The sequence below is a fragment of the Anguilla anguilla genome, chromosome 5 (genome assembly GCF_013347855.1).
Source record: "Anguilla anguilla isolate fAngAng1 chromosome 5, fAngAng1.pri, whole genome shotgun sequence".
Lineage (NCBI taxonomy): Eukaryota > Metazoa > Chordata > Actinopteri > Anguilliformes > Anguillidae > Anguilla > Anguilla anguilla.
This window is the reverse complement of record NC_049205.1, coordinates 47,414,401-47,436,757: the sequence shown is the minus strand read 5'-3', so window position 1 is coordinate 47,436,757 and position 22,357 is coordinate 47,414,401. Positions and strand designations below refer to the sequence as shown.

Genomic DNA, 22,357 nt, shown 5'->3' with positions numbered 1-22,357 from the left:
ACTGTACATGTGAAGTGAATAAATTATGAATACACAGCACAAATAAATCGATCACAAAACCAAATGATAAGATTGTCTTTATTTTCTTAGTACTGGTTCCTATAGCATTTTATATACCTTTACTTTGTCCCAGCATTTTGTTTCTGCATCTTATCAATCCTTTCACATCCTGTATCTATTTCAATACTCAAAACATGTAACAATAAATGGCATTAGATATGGAGAAATGTTGAGTTTAGGTATACATTCCATTGCTTTGTATTTTTTGATAACAGTTATGGTTCTAGAAGACATTTTCTATAATACTTCTGAACTGCATGCATATGAGACAAAAGGGAAAAATTGAAACGCATTGACACATCATGTTAAGTGCTAAATGCAGGGTTAATCCTCAAATCTTAAATACAAAGTAAAAAGACAAGTAAAACAGTAACTTTGGTGGTAAGAAAATAAAGTCCAAAAAATCTACACTCAATGTACAATATTGCACTTTAAACATAATATATACAGAACATTTTACAATACACTACATTATTATAAAAAAGGTTAAAAAGAGACCCTTTATTAGAATTCAGAAAGAAAAATGCATGCATATATGCATGGCATTGCAGTGTTTTTGTACCATACTGTAGACTGCTTTTGCTTTGTACTGAATATAATTCAATTGAAGTAGTCCTTTCTGAAGACAAACATAACTTTAACACTGATAAGATTCCAATTGTGTGTACATACCTGTACGGTTGTTTTGTCATTCACAAATGTTTCTCTTTGCAATTAAGATCTATTGATAACTAATTTTGAACATGGGTATACATGTAGCTGTAGTGTGTAGCGTGTTCAAGGCAGTGATTGAAATGTTACCTTTTGCAACCACAAGGCACAACTCTCAACAGACAAGATTATCTCTCTGCATAAATGACCCACATCCCTTGCACGAATGTGATGTCATTGTCCTTCATGGACATACACACTGAAGTCTGCTACATACAAATATATTGGGCCAGTTTTGGAGATTCTCCATACAAAACTCAATTTAGTCCAGGACTAAGCTTAATCTGTCTGTGAAACTAGCTGTTCAGGTGTCACTGCGGGCTAAATCACACATTAGCATTTAGCTATTGGGCAAGATTTCAGTCAATTCTACATCAATCTAGTCTGACATTCTCCTAAATACTTGAATTGTTATCAGCTACATTATGTAGACTTTTTTTTTTTTACTGGTATCATTATTTACCATCCCTTCACACATGTGAATGGTCATAAATAAATGGTTTTACCCTTTAGTCTAAATTCAGAACAATATATATTCGTAGATGTATGGACTACATACAGCCAATTTATTTATTACTACAGCAAAAAGTTACCAAGGCTTCATTGTAGTGATTATTTCTAGCTACTGTTGAGTAGCTAGAAAAGAATGAAAATGTTGGCAAAATTTGAAGGGTTCAAACACATTTTCTTTGCTGTAGATGGATATTAATGGGCTTGTCTAAATGCTTAAAAGGACAAAAGCCGGATCTCCAATCCGCCGAACGTAAATCTTTCTACTGTATGTCCCCATAATTGTTTTGTTGATGTGGCGTGGTCAGAAAATAATCTGATCACACAATAAGCCATCTCAGACATCATATTAACAAATGACCAATACCAAAGACATGCAGTTAAAGTATTGAACTGTGGACCATGTTTTTTACCCATAGCAAATCAACAGACTCAAGCTTTAGGTTTTAGTTTTTGACTAGGGAGGATCTCAGATGGCAGGAAACTTAATTCCTCTTGTAACAGAAGATACTATCAAAGAAGGACTGTATCATATAATAGCGACATCACTTCATCACCTAACACAAAATGGATGCAACACACATTACGCAATATTCATTTAGTTGTCTGTTAAGTGCTGCTTTAAAATAACAAAGGCCAGACATGCCATGCGTCTAGAGCTGTTGACAGCGTTTTATGGGTTAATGTTGAGAAAGGGTCCCAAATCCATCTCCATCTGTAGTCCCTTCGCCTCCTCTCACAAGCGTCGACAAAGGGCAACGTCCATTTTTTCCTTCGTTTAGATTTTCTTCTGTCAGTTGAAAATTATGAAGACAAAAGATCATGAAGGTGAATTCTGGTCCTCCTTAAACAAGCAGTATCTTTCAACAGAGGTGCAACAACAGCATTTTCCAGTATATTTATCAAACTCTGAAGGAGCAATCTGGTTTTAGACAGTGAAAATTGCAGTTTAATGCAAAAATCTACGTCTACGCGTGAACTCAAATTCCCCCAAGCGCCCCCCCACCCCCACCCCCTCCAAGTTGGGCAGTCAGTTGTTTCCAATCACTGTGTGGTTGGTGCTTCCTCCCCACAGGACTGGCAGCACCTCTGCTTGTACAGACCCACGCGGCAGAGACGGAGTCTCTTCACCACAGAGCAGTAGTGAGTCGTGTCCTTGCATTCACCTGGGAAAGCACAAATAAATACATTTAAAGATCCTGGCCTGCCCTCGAGACACAGATTAACCATTTCCTGCAGAAAAATAAACTGTGGAAATGAATTGCGTGTAGGATCAACCCAACGAGGTCCAAAAAATACAGGTTGTCTGGGGGGTTTTTAAGAAGAACTGTTTCAAATTGGCCTCCAGGGGGTGCTCTGACTTAACACCAAGAGTAATGACTTCACCGAGTTTGCTTTCTTGCCTCCTGCTGTAACGATAAACGTTTGCCGTCGTTATGTTTCAGTGCCCAAGCAACCGTGAAATAAAATGTAAATATCAAATTAATCTTGTCAGAAAAACACCAGTTAGCATTATACAGCTTTCGTTGCCAGTTCAGAGTATGGCTTTGGTTTGCGGTTCACACAAGAATTGCACTCAAGCTGTAGCCAGATAATTTATTATTACCACAGCATGTGTGGCAATTTGCCTGTCTTGTTAAGGTTTACAGGGTATTTATTCAGAGAGCAGAAAAACAATGTGAATGAAACTCCTCCCTATTTTTTTTTTTTTTTTTGTAAGATACTAGGAGCCACAGGTTTACAGAGAGCAGAATACACTGAGCTGTATCATAAAAAGGAGGCTTTTAAAGTTTATCTCTAGAGTATGACTCAACAGGTGGTTCCCTGTTACAGTGTGTGCCAGTCCGCGTGGGCCTTACTGCCACAGGAGGTGACGCTGCAGTGTTGCCAGGTGATGGGACGCCGTTGCCAGGCGCAGTGCTGGTCCGCGAGGGTCTTGTCGTTCCTCCTGTGGACGCACTCGACCCTGCGGGACTGGAACCCGCTCCCGCAGGCCGCTGTGCACGCTCGCCAGGGCCCGGTCTTCCACTGCACGTCACACATCTCCGAGGAGCAGTTTCGCACAGACAGGGGCCTGCAGGCAGCACAAGCACCCACTCTGAACATGACTTTTAAAAAAGGGGCGACGTGCCTCAGGAGGTAAGAGCGGTTGTCTGGCAGTTGGAGGGTTGCCGGTTCGATCCCCAGCCCTGGGCGTATCGAAGTGTCCCTGAGCAAGACACCTAACCCCTAATAGCTCCCAACGAGCTGATTGGTACCTTGCATGGCAGCCTTTCACAGTTGGCGTGTGAGTGCGTGTGTGAATGGGTGAATGAGAGGCATCAGTTGTAAAGCGCTTTGGATAAAAGCGCTATATAAATGCAGTCCATTTACCATTTTATACATTTATTTATATATTATTCACTAAAGTATTTAAATGAACAGTTCACTTCATAATTTCAGTTTTAATGTATGTTTCTGATTGGCCCAAACAGTTTCTGTGTGCAATCAAGGATATTTCTGTTATTTTATGTTTGTGATGACCTGCTGGCTTATCAGTGCCGTAATAGGTCTAACACTTTTTTGGTACAGGCTTATACCGGCTGTAAATCTCTTCTAATGCAAGAAAAGACACTTCATGTAACTCCAAAGAAGCTTGTACTGCAACATAATGCCTCCAGATGTTGTATGGGTGTCATAAGTGTAGATTTATGTTGGGATGAGCGTTACATGTCTCCGCCAATGATTTAATTAAATCTGAAACGTCATTTGTAGTCATTGTTACCCGGACAATGGAGTTATCTCCGATTATACCTTCCTGCGTTAACCCTCCCAGTAGTTTCCTGTAAGTGACGCTAGCATAGCAAATACGGCATGTACCCATTTATTGTGATATTGATACATAATTCCTGTGAACTGTCAGTTTAATTCCAGAATCAAGTTCCAAATCTGGCCACATGGTGTCAGCAGCGTACAAAAATGGAATAGCAACAACTAAGTACCTCCACTACGGTTTTGGGACCAGAAAAGTACATAAGCTCATTTTCAGCATTGCACTTTTAAGTGGAGTAGACATCTATGAAATCACAGTTTCCTAATGAATCATGTATTTACAAAATCCTTTGAAACAGAAAATAATATGACCATGAAGAAAGATTATTCCATTCTACAATTCTCTCTTAAATAATTTGCAGAAAAAAACATGCAATTCATATTGTGTGATTTATTGCCCTAATGGAGATGGCAACGCTCTGCGTTAAGAATAACATGGAATCTCTTTAGCAGGAAAGTGCACTGGGTGCTGATTCTTCCTCCAGAGACCTTTTACAAGCAGCTTTTTAAATACGGCTGTCTGTGAGCAGCACATGGTTTGGTGCATCAGAAAGCACAAAAAGTTCATGAGTTGGAATACTGGTTACTTTGCGATTACCAATAAATATAATTTTTAAAAGTACCAGAATGTCAATAGGAGGCATCAGGAGGACATAAGTAGGGTTCACACTGACTTGCACTATATTTACAGTCTTAAAATATCACAGAGAATCCCAGTAATTCTAACCACTATAGAGCAGAGCTGCAGTTGATGGAACTGGTGTATGGCTGCCCTGGGTCTTGTACCTTACCTGTCTCTTTCATCACAACCAGATTCCGGGAGGGTGGAGCCATTCAGATGCTTGCATACCACTGGTCTGCTCTGCACTGTTAGGGCGGGGCCAAGACATCGCCCAGAGCACTGTGGCAATGTGATAACAGTGAGGTGTAATTGTCACAGTGTTATTATCAATGCCACGGTCATCATTATGACTGGAGGTGACAGAGTAGGCAGGCACGTACCGGTCCCCAGGGGCTGGCCTGCCAGTCTGCACAGGTGTCTGACTGGCACTCCTCCCTGTCTGTGGGCCTCATCTCCCTCCTGCAGGCAGACAGCGGCAGCACCTTCACCACGCCCGTTGCCTCCAGCTGCTGACAGTAGACCTTTCTCTGCCGAGAGCCCCGCCCACAGGAGGTGGAGCACTTGGACCACGCGGTGGAGACCCAGCTGGAAAATCAACAGCGGCTGTCTCTCAGAACGTCATCCCACTCAAACAATCTCAGTCCAGATCTAGGCACTAACAATCTCACAGGGAGATTCAGGAGTGCACATTTTTCACCAGAACTAACGCATTGGTTTCATGCACATCTTTGTCATGCATTTTGGATGACTCATATACCCCTCTGAATTGGCTAACGACAGTGCAGTGAGAGGATGGGCTTATAATTACAAGAGGGCCTTCAAAATAACGAAGAAAGACAATACCATGTACTTTCAATCATTGACTTAGCAAAACAAATCCAAAAACACTATGACACTATGATCAGTTCAAATCAGTAACAGGAGGTCTCCATAACTAGTTATGGAGCCTTCCATAAGTATTTAATAGACACCTTTGTATCCTACTAAAGGCAGTCAGGAGAAGAAATTACTGCAAGCATTTAACACTATGCTGAGGTTTTGAAAACACCAACAAGAATGACACAATAAAAATTTATGAACACTTTAAAGCCAGCCTATGGTGTTAAATGACAAAATGGCTAGCAACAGTTTAGCACAGGTAATGGCCCTTGACATCTTTATTTTTCTAACTGTTAACTGAGGCTGACCACATTGGCTGTTCGGCTTCAAGAGACACAGCAAAGTGTGCCGGTGGCTTTATAAGTCAAGAGGCTACACATTCCAAACGTTAATATTAGATTCCCCATTGGGAACGAGCCCTTGTCAAGGTATTGTAGCAACAGGACCGAAGACATACGTTTTTAGGCTACAAAGTGCCTGCACCTGCTTCCATTATTGAAAACAAACCCCAGTTCAGAGAGCGAGTCGCTGAAAGCTATCCTGGCTCGCGGCGCACAAGGCACAGTTCCATCCAGGCGTTTTTTTTTTCCATCCTCCGCCTTCACGGTCACAAAACAGATGTCTCCGCTTCTGCAGCAGAAGATCCCCGAACGCCGAAACGCAATACCCTGTAAACTGTTTACGCGTCGCCTACGAACTCGAATCTTCCAGGGGAGAGAGGCTAAACCGAGGCACCTGCGCCGCGGCGCGCGCTTCAGAAACCGCTGGCCGATGCTATGACCGCGAAAGCACGAGCTAACGCCCGCGAGCGCCTGCAGGCAGCAGCCAGCTACAGCGCGAAGCCGCCTGCGGTTTACAGGGCTCGGAGGGGCAGAAACAAAGACCGGCATTGTGCGAAGATCACCCGTAGAGAGCTCAAAAAAAAAAAAAAAAAGACGCTAAGCAGTTTCGCAGGCTGAAACGATAGCACGATTAATGTGCACGTCTGTCCTCATGGGTATAATAAAATGATGGGTTTGGCATGGGCGCCCATGACAAATGAAGCGTTTTTATTTGGCAGGATGAGTACTTACATAATTTATATTTCTTTTCTCTTTCTTTTTTTTTTTTGCAAGTGCTCTTTAGTGTCAGACACCAGCCCTTCAATGTTCTTCAGGGAAGATATTATTTTGTTTGAACCAAACCAAGACAACCACTGAGGTTAACGGCATGGATGAGGAATGACACTCAGATGCTACACACTGCCGTCTAAAGCTCCCTTCAGGACCATGCAGGTTGATTCATGTTGTTTGGGGTGTTGCACGAATCCCACACAAACATTGCAAACGCGCGAATGGCTTTTTTTTATGGCTGAGAGCAGATTGGCCGAGGATCATAGAGCAAGGGGAGGCTGATTTCAGGGTAGGGTCGGGCCTGCTTTCTGATTTCACTGTAAGGAGACCGACAGCCTCTTTGTCCACCTCTGACAAGTCGCGGATCCGGCCCGGTGATGGAGTGCAGCCGGGCTGACCCTACCTGGCTGGGCAGTCTTGCACATTGCAGGGCTGAGGTCTGGAGGCGGGCCTGGGGAGGTGGTGACACGATGACGGGGCCACTTCCTGTCCCGCGGGGCTGACGCAGCGCACCCTCCTGGACTGAGTGCCTCGGTTTCCGCAGCTGGAGCTGCACGCCGTCCAGTCACCCAAACTCCACGCGTGCTCTGGTAATCACAAACGCACGGTACCCCTTAAGCCTTTATGTTCAGCTGCATGCTGCATCACTCCTGTGTTTGTTACAACACACAATCGTGCAATTGCTCACACTCTCCCACTTTAAACTTATCACATAGTATCATTGCTCCATCACTACCAAACACAACCTCACTGTCTTCACTAATGTGAATAAGATGGAATACAGCTCCTCTGTTCACACCGCGCAATCAATCAATCAATCAATCAAAATAACACCAGACATGATCTCTAGCCATTAAACTGAACAATACACACAGCATAACACCTTCAGGTTAGTGGGAAATACAGTATGATCAGGCACATGAAGTAAGGTTTGTATGGAAAGCCACTTTCTTCTTTTTGGGTGTAAAATTGTCTGTAGGCATGTTTAATTTCCCTGTTTGTTATACATCATTTGTAACTGTTGCTTTTGTTATGGTTCTCATGCTGACTGCTAAACAAACTGCAGAAATGATTCAGCTGCTGGAAGCACTCTCCTCCCTGAAAGACAGCACAGGAAGCAGCCCCAAAGGCTTAAGGCTTGCATTTTTTTGTTTTTTTCGCTGCACACATTTCTCAGCAATTCACACTGTCCATACTTGCTTTGGTTACGACTATAGAGAAAACATGGAACTTTATCAGAAAACAGAACAAGGGCAGAAACGATTTGGCATGCCAATAAACAAAAGAAAAAAAGGAAATAAAACCCAGAGCTTAAATCTGTCAGTGCCTAAAATGTGAAGTCAAGCTGAAAGTTGGATCTTATTCCTCATTTGTTTTATTTTTGCACTTCAACAAAATTTTTTAAATATTATCTATATTTTCCTCCCCCCCCCCCTTCCTTACTTGTTATTGTCCAATGAGCCAAGTTCTCCAAAAAGTTTTTGTGAGTAAGGGGTGCTGCAATTTGCTATATCAATTAAGCTCTAATGATAGAGACCAGCTGTGTCCACAAAGCAATGCAAATTGAAATCCAGTGTGTCGAAAAGCCTTCAACTTCAATGTTCTCATCTTGTTAACATTAGCGCGCTGCAGAGTGAGGCGCGTTGGGGAGCGTGTTCAAGAGGCAGACAAGGCCTGTGGTATTGAAACAGTTTCCCCGCTAAGGATCAAACGGACGCTAAAGAGCGTGTCACGCACGTGCGCGCGCGCACAGACCTTCGAGGCTGACGTTGACCCAGGCGGACACGGGCTGCGAGCCGGAGGACGTCTGGCATCTGTAGCTGCCGTTGAACCGGCCGAGGAGTGTGTTCACCTCCAGAACCCGTCCTCCGGCCAGAGCCCTGTGCTGCGGACCCGGGGCCGCCTCAGCGGTCTGGTTCTGGAAGTACCACTTCACCGGGTCTCTGTGGCCGGGAAGCACAGGACAGCCTGAGGAGAGAGCGGAATAAGAGGTGGGAGTGAATCTCTGAGTCACGTCGAATCACTCCTGACGAGCTCACGGCCTGGCACATGCGCGCACCCAAGCCGGCACTCTGCACAGTTTTCAGTGAACTCTCTCTCATTCGCTAGAGTCAGTGAACTAGAGTCTGAAGTCAGTCACTGCATGACTCTTGTTCGCAAACTTGAGCGAGAATCATGCAGTGGCTGGTTCTGACTTCAGACACTCGTTCACAGTGAAGGAACTGATGTACAAATCTGTGAACGAGTCCTTTTCAGGAACTGAGTCAAATGATTTGTATCCCTGAAAGGAACCGTAAGGGCCACCACTACTCTGCAGGACTCCATTTCCTTCTTTTCATCAAACAATTGGCTTCAGTCCCACTGAAACATGCTTTCCTAAAAAATGGTGCCCATAACGAAGATAATTAACGAGCAGCCGGGTGGCGGATGGCTCACAGAAGCTCCGTACCTATGCGCAGGATGTCCCCGGGCCTGATGGTGACGCTGGTGCCCGTGCGGGAGGCCATCAGTACTCTCTTTCTGCTTGCGGTCCGATCCACAGACCTGCCCAGGGCGTTTCCTGCTAAAACGATAACAGGTTCCTACATTACCCATACTGCCATAAAAATAACAACACATTTAAAACTAACGCTGTCCCTTAACTTCGATGCACAATTAAAAGCTTTTTTTCTCCACACAAACACAAACTGTGCTTGTGAAGAATAAAAATAAGCACTTCTGTTGGAAAGTGAAAGTTTAGGACTTTTTTTATGGAACACATGAATATATCCAACCTTGGGTGATAATCTCCCTAAACTATCCACATAAGTTTTAATTAACTAAATAATTTTTTCAACAAAGCCGTTGCTGCTTATTTGCAACTTCAAACAACTCTCACAATTTCACGAGATCAATCTGAATCTGGAGAGATCTGAGAAGCAGCCCAGGGTAATTTATTCCTCATCACAGTGACACAGTATCCCATGTCACTGCATGTGGGTGATCTGTAAACGCTTTGTAATGGTTTTTTCAAAAGTGCTGAGACCACCATGGAACGCGAGCGTTCGACCGGCCCGCTTCGCACCCTGAGTGATTCGACACCGTAATGTATATCCTCAGTGTGCACTGCTTTAAATAAGAAGCGAGATGGATTTTACCACCCTGGTGGTGCACGGAACGAGCCAAATTTTATTTCCGCCAGATCCGAGGATCTTGGTACAGCTCCAGCCTGAAGATATTTCTCACCGTGACATGTTCCCCGTTGCCAATATCAATACAGTGTTCATTTGTCTGTCTCTGTAATGTCTCTGACATTAAAGGAGAGCTGATGGTAACTGACATGGCCAGAGAAGACCCGAGATCCAAAGTGACCGGGTTCCTCTGGATTATCCGAGCTTCATATGACAAGGTGTAAAAGCGCACTTCAGAACCTACCGGATACGTGGAGGACGACGGAGGCCAGAGACTTTCCAAAAGGATTGGAGGCCACACACGAGTACGTCCCGTAGTTCTCGGCCGAAACGTTGTGGAGCAACAAGGAACCGCTGAGCAGAGGGAGAGCATTTGCAGTCATCTGGCCTTCCTTCTTATGCCAGGTTACCACTGGCAGGGGGACACCTGTCACCAAAAGAGACACCAAGCAACCAGGCTATTCAGGCCCCCAGAAAAAAACTGCACAACAACCAAAAAACTCAAACATTTCAAATCTGGATGAATTTGATCAGTGAAAGGGACTCGGAAGAAATGAGGGGTACAAATCAGTCCAATGAATGAGAATTGCCTGTGTCCAGTCAATTCTCTGGATCATTTCACTGCAGTGCACACTAATGAAAAGCATATGACAACGGTATGCATTTTGTACTACATCCTATTCCATTGTGGGAAGTGGGTTCTTTCAGAAACTTCTCCGAAGACTGAGCACAAGCAAGCCAAGGGGCCTCTTAATAGTTGAAAGGAGGATGGTTCCTGGTAACAGAGAGTGATTTGTCTGAGCGCTAATGGGGCAAGGCCAGAATGTTTGTGATATGGCTGCATCCCCCATTGACCTCAACACTGCAGGTCAGGAGGAGTTCGTCTTAAATAAAAACTGCACAGTCATTTGGGGCTTGCGTCACTCATCTTGCACAGTGATGACTTTTGCATCTATATATAAATATCCTGGGAAACTCATGCACACACACACACACACACACACACACACACACACAGGGTAGGTCTCCCGTAAGGCATATTCAGGAATATGGAATTTAACAGAAATTAAAAAAAACAAACAGAAATATGTAATTATGAAACATTATATAATGATATATTATATATAATAAAATATGTAACATGAATATGAAATGTTATTTATCAACTAAAAATGGAATAAGATGTAATAAAGTAACCCAAGGTCTCATACAGAGCCAAACTAAAGGTGGGGTGGAACATTTAATCCTCACTGCCTCAAGGGGGCACAATATGGCATCCCAATTAAGTCATTGTATATAGTTCTAAGAAATTCATCAAATAATTCTGAACTGTATACATAACATATCAGAATTTCAGGCTGTCACACAGTCAGTGCTGTTCAACCCTGCAGTAACAGGTACCACCTGCATGTGCCCCCCGCTTCCCCCCACCACTCGTATCCCAGAATCCCTCAGGGTCGAGTGGCAGTGTTTCTCAGGAGTCCTGCCTTGGCCTCACCATCAACGATTTAAATTACTCCGCAGTATCAGGACTGAAGGAGCCTATTTCAGACTCGACGCGGCTCAGGATTCCTGAGGTCTCTGGGGCATATGTACTGTGTGTGACTGTTTGGATCAGCTTCACTGCACTACACGCACTCATGCGTGCACACAAGCGTAGCAGCGCTGCCAACTTCACACATGTGAGATTGAAAATAAATACAGTATCTCATTATCGCACGTGGTATTGGTTAGAATATCTTTTTTACTCGGATACATGCTAAACAGTAATAGCGTTTTATGTGTTTTAAGCGCTCTTTCCCTCATTACCCTGTCTAGTTATCTAGTGCTGACAAGCCTGCCGAAATGGAAGTACGGAGGACATTGCTGGCCAGTAGGCCCTTTCACACATTAGGTTGACCATGAACACAGTTTCAGAGCTGGGAAGAGCCGGAGTGGGGCAGATACGGCTAGCCGTTCGATCGGGACGGCTAGCCGTCGTTAATGTGTTCCAGGACCAGTTAAAATATATTATTTTTATGTTGACATTTTGAACGTCAACACTGTTGTTCCACTACATTACTTTTGTTAATAATATAAAGTCAATTTTCCACAACACCAATAAAATCCTGTGTGGCATGTTCAGGTTACATGCAATTTATTTCCAGTTAACTGTAACCCTCCATAATCCCCACATGGTAGATTGGATCCTTCAAATGTATGTAATGTAAGCATTTAACATGTGCATGGAGATACATGGGATGAGAATACTGTTCATTTAAAGTGTCCATGGTAACAGAAAAACAGCATTCGGGGGATAAACTTATATTTTTGCAATACCAGGCCATAACTTGGACTGAAACATAAGCCATGCTTTCTACATTTATATTAAGCTTCTGGCTTGTGTGTTAAGCTGTCCTCTGTGTCGCCTACCTTCCACGGGACACTCCAGAGTAACGTTGGCTCCAAGCCGAACATTGATCCTGCCCCCAACCACAGCCTTCAGTGTGCTGCCCTCCAGATCTGACACGTTCCTCCCAGAGGCCCCAATCTTCGGTGGTTCTGTCTCAAGGAAACAAACTGCCATTAGAGATATCTCACACTGCAGACTGTGTAAAAAAAGTTTTCCTCTCCAAGTGTACAATGTGCAAAATTTGTATGGAGAAAGCATTGCAGTGTAATGGCTAGGGAAATGCATTTGGAAAGGTTGAGTAAATCTGAACTCTTTCAGTAAATGGCCTGGAGACTTCTAGCCTTGAGAATCTAAAGGAAGTAGCTGTTTATTGAGTGCTAAAAGCCACAGTGCCAAAGTTGCTTACTAGACTAAAAACTAAACTTTTTTTCTTCTTTTTTTTCTTTTTTTGCTGTTTTATTTCTAGAATAAACATTCATTTACAAATAATGCTAAATTATATAATGTGTAATGACAGTTTTATAAAAGTTTACCTCCCAGGATTAGGAGGACTTGAACAAAGGCAGATGAAATGTATTATTCCTTCATTATACAAATGCATTACAATGACACAGGCAACAAAAGCCAGCCAGTGGAAGCAAGGCTAATCTCTGTATTCCTCATGCCCACAGATTACAAGGCAGTTCCAACTCTGTGCACTCCCTGTGTTGGATTAATGTGCAGTACACAGACTAAGGTGACGCTCTTCTCTCATCTTATGTTGCCTCTCTCCCTCTCCACCTTAGCTGATGTGTGGTTAGCGTTCTGGTGCAAAATGGCTGGTGAGTTCCACCTCACCACTGTAAAAGCACTTTGAGCATCTGGAAAAGTGCTATATAAATGCAATGATTCATTCATTCATTTGTTCATTCATTCAGTGAGGACCACGTCTCACCAGCCTGCAGCAGCTGGGAGCTCTCGGTGTCGGACCCGAGCTCGTTTGTGGCCGTGCAGCTGTAGACACCCATGTCTCCCACACCGGGGTCAGAGATGCGCAGTCCTCCAGCGCCGTCCAATGACACCCTGAGGGAGCAGAGTGAGACCGCCCCATCATCCAGTCAGTTTACAAAAGGGTATGGAATCACCAGCATGCAATTTCCATGCACATGCATGCTGCATTAAATAAGTACAGACAAACGCCTGGGTCATGAGAGGGTTAAATCAACACCAATGTCCACCATGTAATGCCGGAAAAAAAAAAAAAAAAAAAAAACCTGTGTTGGTACCTACAACCAGATTAATGACAACCGTTCAAATCTGTACAGCAAGGCCTACTCACAATCAATGTTAGATTTTTGGGGGGACCTTTCACTGCAATGAGCAGTTAAAATATCTAATTTCCTGCATGTCAGTCACACTTTAATTAAATTGAATTATTTGTTTTTTCAGTCCCTGCACTAAATTCCACAAACCAATTTGACATTTGTGTAATGACTTAATGACTTGAAGCCTGTTTGAATAAGGTGTTTATGTGTGTGATTAGAGTGAATTTATTATGCTTGGGCTATTGTACGTGCTACGTGTCGTCCTGAGAGAGCTAACCCGACACTTTGGACCATTTGAGAGCCTCCTGCCTAACGGAATTCTAATAAAGCCTCTTAGATCCCTCATAGCTTCACAGAGATGCCCCACAGGAAAGACTATTTGAATAAGGGGGTCTAATGAATGGCCTCTGAATGCATTGCAGTGTTCGGCAAAAACGGTCTGCTCCTCTTCGGTTTGACTGACAGCTCGACCACTTTTCCACTTTTATGATTTTAAGCTGCTCCATGGGGCTTGTAAATCTACATCAACTCCCTTGGCTTTGGTCCAAAAAGACAGCACACAAAATTTTAAAAAGGATAACTCCCCACCCCCCCTCCACTCCCCCAGTGTGCTGACTCAACACCTCAGCACAGGGACAATAGGAAGATCGGGTTGTGGGGTTTTAAGCCGGCTGCCAACCCAGTGCCACGTGGGCTTCAGACAGAGGGGGCATATTTTAAAACAATAGCCCCCCTGTTAAAATCTGAAGAGATGGCTTTGTGGGCAGAAAGGATCCTCTTCAGCTCTTGATTTATAAAAGGCATTGCGCTGCAGCTTCTTGAGAGAGGGCTGCGGGGGCCTGAGAAGGGCGGGAAAAAGGGAGCGGCCGTTTACGACCCTCCCAGGTAAGTACGCAGGCGGCTGGCTGGAGCCTGCTGCCCGAGGCTGTTTACCGACTGAACAGCAGCCTCACAGTAAACACGACATTGTATTTTGCCTTTTGGAAAAAAAGAAACCCTATTTAACTGTTTTTTTACTTTTAACTGTACAAGATTTTGAGTCGTACTGAAATGTTAAATATGTAAAACAGTAAATTATTTACCTTTTTATATTATAGCATTTCTGAAGAAAGTTGTGCTGCTCATGGCATATTGGAAGGCTCATTAAACATGCAGTGTACGAATACAAAATGAAAAGCATACAACTTGAACTCCATGAAGAGATTGCTGGCCCTGACCAGGAAGTCACATGGCCCCAGGGGTGTTTTCGTGTAATTGAATGCCACAGGAAAGTATAAAGGTTTGAGAGATCATGATGACCTTTTATAGATACTAATGGACAATTCTAATCATTTCTGACCTTAAGGAATTAAGTCACAACATGCATGTATGATATAAATCTCAACTGTGAGCACCCTAAAGGATCACTGAAGGAACACGTTATCTCTTATCAGAAAAATCAGACACTTTAAGACTTTAATGTTTCTCCAACATATATGTTACAGTAACTCCACAGTCATTATATTTATTATGATATTCTGTCAAATCTGCACAGAATATGTGGCCTTGAAACCCTCTTGGACACAATGTGGATGCAGCACTCATAATTATTTTTTTCCCAGAACGGTATCTGTTCTTCTTCCTTATCAAACCTCCTCATATTTTAAATGAGATTTTGCTCTGGTGCACTAAATTGTAGAAGTCTCCTTAACATCCAATGGCAAGAATTTCATTACCTCAGCACTTAGGTGAGCAGGATGTTCAGGCACTTCTTTTACACAGACAAGTTCTGAAGGGGGGGAGGGGGAGGGGTGTAGTTGGCAATGGCTATGAACTCAGCTAATGCAAATCGTCCGTTGGTTTCTGGCTTCAGATGTGAGCTGCCATTATAAAATCAGGGCATGAAACGGCTCCACAGAAAACCAATGCGGAGCAGACAGTGCAGAGGGAAGAGGTGAGGAAGGAGATTGAGAAACCCGCACACCGCTGAAAGATCCCACCAGCCCGGCGTCTCTCCGGGGCCCTCCCATGTGGTGCACACATGTCAGGACTGGGCGTGACGCAGAGAGAGGTGACAGACCTCTCGTATTGGAATCCAAGACCTCTGTTGATATTACAGCCATTTTCCACAAGTCCACGCTGACCCCGATTACACGCCTCCTTCTCACAGACGCCCTGAGCCGGGCACCTGACCCCACAGAAAGCTGCCATATTAGTGAAAATATAAAAGCTGCACAGGAAATTTAAACAAGATCTGCTGCACGCTTTTTTTACACAAAAAGGGGAAAAATTGACTTCAGTCAATCAGGAGCCAGCTTCACTGACAGTACCTTAAGTACCTTGATCTGTTCCATATGTGATGTTTTGCCCAAAGAAACAGAAAAGGTTTTTTTTTTAAACCTTCAGGATGATGGCATTCATTGACCATTGTTATTATTATTATTATTATTATTATTATTATTATTATTATTATTATTAGTAGTAGTAGTAGTAGTAGTAGTAGTAGCAGTAGTAGCAGCAGCAGCAGCAGTGGTAGCAGTACTAGTGTTGTAGTAGTGGATTCTATTTGGTGTAGCCTGTCTTTCACAGTAAGCCAATGACCTTTTTTAATGAAAGTTAACTGCGGTTTCATTGAAAGCAATTAGTCATCAGTTTCTTATTTTATTACACAGATTCTGATAATCTCACGTGTTTCACAGGCTTTTACAACCGTCACAACAGGCTTTCACAACAAAGCCTCAAGCCCCAAAGTGTTTCTTTCATGTGCACAGCTCAGATCTTAAGAGGTATGGGATATCAGACATCTGGCATCCAAATTTATACGAATCGGAAATAGCTCAGATGTCACCAACAAGGTCTCACAACTCCCAGTGAAAAATTTCACATTAACTTTTAACTCCCCTTTGATTGTTACAGATTTAATTACTTGGGAAAGCAAAGCTACACCTGATATGAGTGTTTTTGCTTTTTTGAAGTTTCACGAAGGGAATAATTGCTATTAGTACTGCTGCGAAAGGTTTGAAAAGGTTAAGAGAATGTAAAAGGAGACTGCTGATTGTTCGATGCAAAGTGAAGAGTCTGGAGTAAGAGAAGGACACAGGAAACTGGGGAACACTACAACCTTCCAAACATGCAGTCAGTGGCTTTACTTTCAATTTGCTGGGCTTCATGGGAGAGCCGTGTTTGGGTTGGCAATGTCTGGCAACCATTAACTACAGTGGGGCACATCCAAATAACACCACTTCTTTGATGGTTCTTTGAAAACAAATTCTGAGGTGGGTGAAGTGTCCAAAGGTGTAAGACAGGAGAAGCTGAAGCTGGTGATTTGGAGTGGCGTGACTGGCGGCCTGGCCTGGTGGACAGGAACGGACCGGGAGTCTGCACAGCCGTGTGCAAACAGCTCGGGAATTCTCTGCATACCCGTGTCATTAAAGGAAAACACTGCAAACCTTAAAAACAAATTTCAGGTCACTTGTGTGCTACATTCTTACTGGGCTTTCAAAGTACGCAAACATCTCCAGCCTCACAAACCCACCAGTCAAATCCAGATGAGAAAATGCAAAAGTGTACAATAACAGGAGAATGTGAATGTTACTTCATGGTCAAGCTTCAATGTCTGCAGAGTAACTGTGTAGAGTGGCTGATGTAAAGTTAGTTCTTCTCCTGATTGCTTCAATCCCCGCCTGTTTAGCTTTTGATATTGCTGGCAACAAGGGTCCATTGCTGTGTTTATACAGCCCTGATTGCCTTCGATCTGGAGGAATTCTTCTTGGAACGGGCAAAGACAATGTTTGGTGACTGTCTGGCTGGAGGTGATGAAGGGAGGTTTCACAAAATTTTCTTTTCAAGGACAGCATTTTGCAGTCGACCTTAATTCAACACATCGTTCTGCCGAGATGTGCACGTAAGATAACACAGGAGAAGTGTGAATCAAAACTATTTATACTACACTGCTGTTGCCAAAGGGTATAAAAGGTATGATTCAATCTTGTTTCAGAGCATGCACCAATTCATGTTAGAACACAGTTCTAAACACAAAGCATAATACTGATAAAGCTCAGTCCTGGGGGGGGCAAAGGGGTATCAAGTTTACAATAGATCCGAGATATTGATTCACTAATCACACATGCCACGTGTTTTACTGGATAAAATTCCTTCATCTGATTGGACAAAAATTCTCCATATTTGCTTTTCACCTAAAAACCCAAAACACCTGTAAACCCTAAAGGACTACAGCCTCCGGGACTGAAGCTAAGGACCACCAGCAGTATAAAGTGCTCATGTCACTAAGAACCCCTTGACAACAAAACATAACGACCTTATTGAAAACCAAAGCAAGTTACTGAATCATCGTCTTTTTGATGGTTGTGTTCAGTTACAATAAGCTCCAAAGTAACCACATTAATGATGGATCAGAAGAAATGTTAGCGCATCTCATTTCAGAACATCTGTAAGACCTCAAAAACAAAACAAAACAAAAAAACCTGTGGGTATCTGAACACTGTAGGCAAAGTGCTAAGAATTGGCACTTCCAGTTTAAAAATGAAATCCAATGAAATCCATGCGTCAAAATCTACTGGAAAGCCTTCCCAGAAAAGTGGAGGCTGTTACAGCAGCAAAGGGGGCTCAACTCCATATTAATGCCCATAGAATGAGATGTTCAACCATTATATATGGGTGTGATGTTCAGGTGTCCACATACTTTTGGAAATGTTGTGTATTTTTATCAGTACCTTTTAAAAGATGCTAAGAGGCTGTACATGTTTAAGAATCTATTAGAATCCATGTGGATGCCGAATAAGGCCTGGATTCAAACAAAATAATTCCTTAAATTGTATTCGCAACATACATTTGGTTAATTTTGGTGTTTGCTGAACTTGACGAATTGTATTTGTTTATAAAAATAACACTGAGTGGCTTTAATTATAAGACAAACATTGGACATTGGATGAATCCAGGCCTAACTGTAGATGTAGAATCTAGTCAGATACCTTTCTGTAAATTGTAGTGGCTTTCCATCCTTGGCCCAGGAAAGCAGTGGTCTCGGCATACCCTGGGCTGCACACAGCAGAAACACGCTCTTTGTGGCACTGGTCAGGAAGGCGCTTCTCCCTATGCTTATATTGATGCTTTTCTGGAAGGTCATCAGAGGGTTCAGCTTGTGTCGGATGATAGCAGGCTTCCCCCCTCCGCCTGGGTCTTTTTCAATCACACGCTCTGATGAATTGGGTATCTTATCAAGGAGCTTGCCTTTCAGAGATTTTTCCTCCTCGGTGTCTTTCCATTTCTCTGAGGCAGCTTCGGGCCCAAACATCTCTGCCAGCAATTTGTGGATGAGCCTGGAGGCCAGGTCATCATCCACCCCCCCATTCTCAGCCAGCTGGCTGATGTTCCTCACCAGCTCCTCAAACTGCCCAGGATCCAGACTGTAAGCACCTTGAAGAATCGCGGCCTCCAGGTGTTTCTCCGGCAACGGCAGGGAGTGGCTTGGCTGCACTGAGCTCATCAGGTAGTTGCCGAGGACCTGTAGAAAGGCCCTGTCTTGGGCCTGGCTGTCATCCAGAGAGAATTCATTCTTTTGACTCCAGTTCTGCCACATCTTGCTCATCCGGTTCCACTTCTCTTCCAGGCGGCTGGCCTCGTTCAGGTCCAGCTTAGCCAGCCCACTGCCGTGCCCCACCTTGAGGCCCTGCCCCTCCGGCGGCTCAATGAGCCGGTTGTCGTTCCCAATGAGCTTCAGAATGAAGGTCTCTGCAGCTGGGCCAGCCACGCAGCGATACACCCCAATGTCGGTGGCCTCCAGGCCATGGATCTTCAGGGAGCCGGACTTGGTGATACCCAGGCGTTTGCAATTGGACAGGGCCTGGCCGTCCTTCTCCCAGCTGATATTCATCTTTTGGAACCTCCGCACTGGGCACTTGATGACCACGGAGGTCTTTGGAAGCAGGTAGGCACGCCCCCCGATGGTGAAGTGGATGCGTTTCTCCTGCCGGGTCTGGATGTAGATGCGGTGGAGGCCCAGGATCTGAGGGCCGCGTCTTGTTGACTGCTTCGGTTTCTTTTCTTTCTTGTGCTCTGGAGACACAGAACCAAATAATAAAAATATAGACCAACAAGCACATGTAGAGCACAGCCTGATCAAATACTTAACAATTGTTAACAAATTGTTAACAGTACCCCCAGACAGATTACACCTAAAAATAGCTCTTACTGAGATGGATGCATTCTGGAAATGTCCCTAAGAAGCAGACTATGCTCTTGGGATTGGAATTGTGGTGTGTTTTTTCCCTCTCCGGATTCATGTGATGAGCATGCCCAGACTCTGAGACAACATAATGGACTCTTCCCTTTAACTTTCTGGAAGCTCTAGGACAACATAATCTCCTTGGCTTTTTACATAATCAACTCAGATATCATACAGTGAGACAAAGTCTAAATGAATCTGAGCGTGCGTTGAACACAATGCCTCCAAACAAAACATGCCAATTGAGTCATCCAGGGGCTTGATGCACTGACAACGATGACTTGATTTTCCGAAGTGTCCCTCCCTCTGCAAACATTTTGAAGTTTCTTGAGAGTCACTGCAGGGTTCAGACGAAGGCTACTTACTGATTCAGCATTCCAGCATTAATTAAAATCAGATAAGTCTTTAACATGTTGTGCTGTGTTTTACATAAAGCCAAGGACATTCTTTCAACCCAAAAGAATCTGTTTTGAGTCAATTTATGCAGTTCAGACACTTGGCTTGTAATGTCTGATTTCAAGCCCAGTAAAATGATATTATATTGAGAAGTGACATGCAAGCTTACTAAAGAAGTAATTAGGGACCACAGAAAAAAAGAGCCATTCGTCTGGAACCTGATTACCCTGGAGGCTATAAACATAATACTACGACAGTCACTCTGTAGTCTGTACCACCAAACAAAAAAGTGCAAAATGCCAAAATTCATCAAGATGTCAAGCCCTGTAATTCCCAATTTAACACTGACATTTGAACCAAACAATCTGAAAAAGACTTCATCCCACACAATTTATGTACACTCCAGTGACTAAACAGTTACCTGTAGCAGCCAAGAAATCTCATAGCTCTAGAATGCAGCCAGACCATCTGAAAACCATACCCGGGAAAGTTCACTTACTGTTCACAATTGTGTTCATGGGTTCACACCATAAGGGCAACGAGAACATTACAGGGAAGGGGACCGTCAATCACAGTTCACAGAATAGCTCTGTTAATGCTTAACATTAACTCACTATGTAAGGTTAAATCATTTATCTGAATAAATCTTTGTGGGTGAAGAGGACGATGTGTGAATGAACAGCGACCGGATGATGATTCCTGTAAAAAAGGAACTTGTTTGAGGATGCTTCCTCTTGACCTGTTGACCTCTCGTTCCACTATAGCCAGAGTTCAGTGGCCATAAATACTCCCGGTCTGAGATGAGGTCAGGGGTCATGCCGGGGTTAGAAGTGAGGGCTGATGGCCAAGAGGCTTACTAGAGCAGGCGTTCAGGCGGCAGCTTCTGATGATGGGCGGAGGGGGGAGACCGTCACAGGCCTCCTCACCCAGAGTGACCAGCTGCCCACCGGAGGTCAGCCTGCGGCACACTGGCTCCCTCTTCTGGATCCCCGTCCCGCAGGTCACAGAGCACTGTGGAGCACAGAGACACAGACTAGTGAAGGAAAACTGTGACTCTAATGTATGTCAACAAAATCTACACAGAATAACTCAAAGTCCAAAAGCATAATGTCTGAGAGCGCAGCTAATAAAATTTGTTGGAATGCTTGTGCATTTTGAGGTCCCTGCTCACCATTGACCATTCTCCTCCCACCAACTGAGGGGGGCAATCTGTTCGGGCACAGGGCTTGTGAGCCGCAGGCTTGACCTCTTGACAGGACTCGTCCGTGACTTTTCTGAAGTCACCATTTGAGAGCAGCTGCTTGCAGTGGACCTTGCGTGACTGTGTCCCTCCTCCGCAAGTGTGAGAGCACTGTGACAGAGGACAAATACAACAATGAGAAGAAAGACTTCAAAGGTGCAACTTTCTCATACCTTTGCCATACCTGACTAGCACCACGCCCCCCACCCTTATTCTCACCTGCTGCCACTCCTCAGCTTGCCAGGTCGGGGGACAGTCCACCTGGTTGCAGGCTCTGAGAATAGGCGGCCTGAATTCCTGGCACATCCCGTCGGGCACGGAGGCGGTGTCCCCCAGGTCGAAGGACAGCAGTTGAGTGCAGAAGACGCTTCTGGTCTGGATGCCCACCCCACACGTTGCTGAGCACTGGGTCCACGGGGTGAACTCCCACCTGGGGCCCAAACAGACACAGACAGGCTCAGCCCCGGGTTCCCCTGAGCGGAATCGCACCTGTGCCAGCGCTGACCCGCGCTCGACTGTCCGTCACAGCGCAGTGGCAGCCGGGCCGCCCTGTTAGCTATAACACGCGTGACTTTTCGGCCGCCGGGGAAATGGACCTGGAGATCACTTCCAGTATTGTCACTCGTTCCCATGCCAACACAACGCGCAGAGTAATAAAAAGCAGAACGTATTAGAGAAGTTGAACGCATCAACAGAGTCCTCTCCCTCTTTTCCAACCAATCTCCTGTGAAGAATTTTGTGCAGATGGTGTTTCCACGATGACATTTATCTTCACCCAGGGACCTCATGGGGAGTCCCACAGTGATAAATTGCATTCATAAAGAAAAGGAAATCTAGCAAGCCTACCGTGCCTGTGTGCTGACTCGGCACTCCATGTAGGTGCAAGTGAATTACAACCACAGCCTGGAGTTACAGTACAGGAGGAGA

The 22,357-nt window shown here is 44.2% G+C and overlaps 1 protein-coding gene across 3 annotated transcripts in view; it reads right to left on the bottom strand.

Annotated features, from left to right (window-relative positions):
• Nucleotides 1-2,301: 2,301 nt before the first annotated feature.
• Nucleotides 2,302-22,357, bottom strand: part of adamtsl3 (ADAMTS-like 3) — a 115,444-nt gene continuing 95,388 nt past the window's right edge. For 2 of the 3 annotated variants that reach the window (XM_035416477.1, XM_035416476.1), the window contains exons 18-31: nt 21,650-21,860; nt 21,362-21,541; nt 21,048-21,201; nt 18,542-19,625; nt 13,202-13,329; nt 12,288-12,416; nt 10,120-10,302; nt 9,155-9,268; nt 8,461-8,673; nt 7,109-7,292; nt 5,095-5,299; nt 4,884-4,993; nt 3,141-3,355; nt 2,302-2,447 (exon numbers count right to left, since the gene is read on the bottom strand). In XM_035416477.1, coding sequence (XP_035272368.1) covers nt 2,326-2,447; nt 3,141-3,355; nt 4,884-4,993; nt 5,095-5,299; nt 7,109-7,292; nt 8,461-8,673; nt 9,155-9,268; nt 10,120-10,302; nt 12,288-12,416; nt 13,202-13,329; nt 18,542-19,625; nt 21,048-21,201; nt 21,362-21,541; nt 21,650-21,860 — 3,232 coding nt within the window. In that variant the 3' untranslated portion in view covers nt 2,302-2,325. The remainder of the gene's footprint in view (nt 2,448-3,140; nt 3,356-4,883; nt 4,994-5,094; nt 5,300-7,108; nt 7,293-8,460; nt 8,674-9,154; nt 9,269-10,119; nt 10,303-12,287; nt 12,417-13,201; nt 13,330-18,541; nt 19,626-21,047; nt 21,202-21,361; nt 21,542-21,649; nt 21,861-22,357) is intronic. The other variant, XM_035416478.1, reaches the window with a different exon arrangement.